Raw genomic sequence first — 3,655 nt, 5'->3', positions numbered from 1 at the left:
ATATAGGTCGTTTTTATAAAAACATAAATCCAGAGAAGAAGCACACTCTAAGAAGTAGAACAGTCTAAATTTTTTTCCTGGTGAAGGCCGGCTTATGGGGGTTACCCTGGGTTTCCCGTCCATAAAGGGTAACATCAGACCCCCAAGACCTGTTGGCCTAGACTATATATATAAATATGGGTGAAGTTGCCGTATCTAAAACGTAAACAACGACCTCCAGCACAAAACAATACAATGGAACTACATCGATGCGACAAACTACTTTCGCCACCCAATTCACAAATAAATCATTTTACATAAATGACTGCTACGATTAATTAAACTAAGTTAATTACAATTCCTGTTGTATATTTTATAAACAGTAAAAACACCTGAGTTTAGAATTTTAGTAAACATTCAACGAGTCCAACGTGTAGCTTGTCTGTGGTCCTTTCGGGTTTGTATTGAAGGTCGTTGCATAGGTACATATTCAACAAGTTTACCTATATGTGTGTGTGTGTGTGTGTGATTGTATCATATATCCGAAAAAGAGCCACACTCTAAAACATAGAGCAGTAATGTATGGTTAATATCTAGATCCACACTAATGTATTTCTAAGTATTTAAGTCTATGTCAGGCTATAGAGTGACCAATGGTTTCGAAACCATAAAGGGCTTAGCCCCATGGACGACTCCTCATGGGGCTAAATTAATAGACTCCTCAGACTATTAATTTGTTACAAGAATAGTACTGACAGTGACCGTGGAGCATTTGAGTTCATCTTGGCTTAATATTGTCTCTATCAAGCTAAAGTTTATGTATGCATTCGTATGTATGTGTATATATATATATATATATATATACTCACACACATTGCTAACGGAGATGTGTGTGTGTGTGTGTATTATGAATGCAGCTGCAAGTCGTCAGTTTATGCGGAGAGACCTCTCTCTCTCTTTTGAGAACGAAACTGAAAGCGCGCAAGAAATCGGTACGGAACCCATAAAAAAGAAAGAAAACACGTACTAATCTAGTTGTGGTTGAGAAAAGACGACCAGACTGTAAATATCTGGAACCGAACTTGTGAAGCCATCGATGAGATATTTGTGTTGCTCCTTTACAGATAACATGTGCCTCAAGCCCGAACAGAAACGAAGCCATCGTCCCTCCTTACTGACCAAATATTCCTCGTCCAAGAACTCTTTAGTTTAAGTGTTTCTAATAGTTACCTCCCATCCATTTGGGATACACGTTGTAACTAAGACTGAATTTGGCAGCTGAAATCACCAAGCGCCTTTAATTTAGTTTTATTCATTTATTATTACTAATTTTTACGTTCTGCGCTCAAATTCTGCCGAAGTTGACTCAGTTGTTCATTTTTTTCAGGGTCAATAGAATAAGTACCTGTGAAGCATTGGGTTCTATTAGCCCCATCCTCCCAAAGTTTCAGGCCTTTCGGGGTGGATGAAATAAGTACCAGTTTAGGCATTCGGGTCGATGTAATCGACTTATCGATAGAGAGTGTGAGGGGGAGAGAAAGATAAACAAACAGACAAATTGATAGAGAGAGGGGGAGAGAGAGAGAGAGAAATATAGAGATAGATAGATAGATAGAGAGAGAGAGAGATATCAAAAAGAAATAAAGCGTGATGTTATCAGTAAATTACAGATAGTCAAACGAATTCTTCCAGTTTCAAGTTAGCTAAACTGCAACCTCATCATGAATTTCATATCTGACAATTACATTAGGAAACTTACGAGACTAGCAAAACAAACAACTTGACTACTTGAGAAACTACACCTAAATTACGGAGATGTAATTGCATAGCAAGTGACCTGATCTGAGATCGTGTGCTGGAACGAAAACAATTGCAGCGTGGAAGGTGTTTATAAGCCATTTAAAATAACACACAAAGACCGTCAGATTCACTTCAACATTTAAATTTAATTTGTCAAAATATTTTCGTCGCTTTGAGACCGCGCCCTGTTCACTGACAAAATTGATGCAGCACAATTTTGTCTACACCTGAATTACTAAACGAAAATTAAAGGATTTTAAAGACACTAGATATTATCTTCTTTGATTATAGTTAAGGATCCTCAATTTGACTTAAGGAGATTTTTGTTAAGTTACTTGTATAGGCACAGACCTTGCAGTGTGGTAAGAAGCTTGCTTCCCAATCATATGGTTCCGGGTTCTGTCCCACTGCACGGCACCTTGAGCAAGTGTCTTATACTAAAGCCTCGGGCCCACCAACGCCTTCTGAGTGGATTTGGTGGCAAGAAACTGAAAGAAGCCCGTCATATATATGTATGTGTGTGTGTCTGTGTTTGTCCCCCCAAACCACTGCTTGACAACCGGTGTTGGTGTATTTACATCCCCATAACTTAGCTGTTCGGCAAAAGAGAACGATAGAATAAATATCAGGGTTTAAAAAAAAGTAGCCTAATACTTATTTTTTAAGGTCTGATAATATTTCTCTTCCCTTTGTTTTTCTTTTTTGAATGGCTAAATTGCAGGGATGTAAACAAACCAACATTGGTTGTCAAGTAATGGAGTAGATTCAAACATAAACACAATGATAAATGCACAAACAGACACACATATATTCAAATATGAATTAGAATAAGATGGAGGGATATAAACAGTATCGAACACATATACACAAGGTATGTATTTTGCTCGTTTGTAGGTAGGCTGCGCTTATAGGCATAAGGAAATATATTCTCATCAATGCACCTGGTGTTAAAAATATTGATGAGAATATATACTCTTATGCCTATAAGCACAGCCGACCCGTGAACTAGCAAAACACATACCTTGTGTATGTATGTTCACTATTGTTTACACACATACATGTATACATGTGAATGCATACATGGGTACACACACATGCACACACACACATGTAGGCATACATATAGATACATGTGTGTTTTTGTGTATGTGTGTGTGTGGTTTTCTGAACAGTTATTCATGGCATTTGGTTATATGCGGAGGGTCTGGAAAATATAGAATAGGTCATAGCCACCCTTAGAGCATAAGCTGTCAGTGTATCAAGTTTGAGTGAAATTGGTTGGAAAATGTAGAAATGCATAATGAGTAAACACACAGACAGACGTCGTCTGTTTTAGTATATAGATACATACATACAATGGATGCTGAAAAGTACCTGGTTTGCGGTAAAAGAAAATACAGAATAAAAGTATATATACATGTATATATATTGGATAGATACTTTCCCTTAGTGGGTTGAACCCTCAACCCCTAACTCTCTCGCTATATAAATATATATGTGTGTGTGTGTGTGCGTGTGTGTATGTATATGTGTATATATATATATTGATAGATATATATATATATAGCCCAACCGAATTGCTTCTTCTTGTATTTGTTGCTCCATTTTCCACACATATATATATATATATATATATATATATATGAATTGTAAATGCAAAAAATAAAAACAAAAACACAAAGGATTCTGCGGTACACGTGTTTCAAGCTTTATATCAGTGTATAATTGACAATACAAAGCTATCTTCAGCCGCAAAAGTATTTCTCTCCCAAGAAATTATATCACATCGGCGTTAAAGGAGGAAGAAAGGTGAGATGTAAGGAGTGAGGTTCCTTTTGGTATTTTGCATTGTACTATACCTCGTAGAATTCTCCAT

The 3,655-nt window shown here is 36.8% G+C and overlaps 1 protein-coding gene across 1 annotated transcript in view; it reads right to left on the bottom strand.

Moving 5' to 3' along the window:
- Positions 1-1,200, bottom strand: part of LOC106876828 (uncharacterized) — a 51,591-nt gene extending 50,391 nt beyond the window's left edge. The window contains exon 1 of the mRNA XM_052975681.1: positions 1,007-1,200. Within this exon, the coding sequence (XP_052831641.1) occupies positions 1,007-1,141 (135 nt within the window). The 5' untranslated portion in view covers positions 1,142-1,200. The remainder of the gene's footprint in view (positions 1-1,006) is intronic.
- Positions 1,201-3,655: the final 2,455 nt, after the last annotated feature.

The sequence above is a fragment of the Octopus bimaculoides genome, chromosome 22 (genome assembly GCF_001194135.2).
Source record: "Octopus bimaculoides isolate UCB-OBI-ISO-001 chromosome 22, ASM119413v2, whole genome shotgun sequence".
Lineage (NCBI taxonomy): Eukaryota > Metazoa > Mollusca > Cephalopoda > Octopoda > Octopodidae > Octopus > Octopus bimaculoides.
This window is presented reverse-complemented; position numbering and strand designations above follow the sequence as displayed.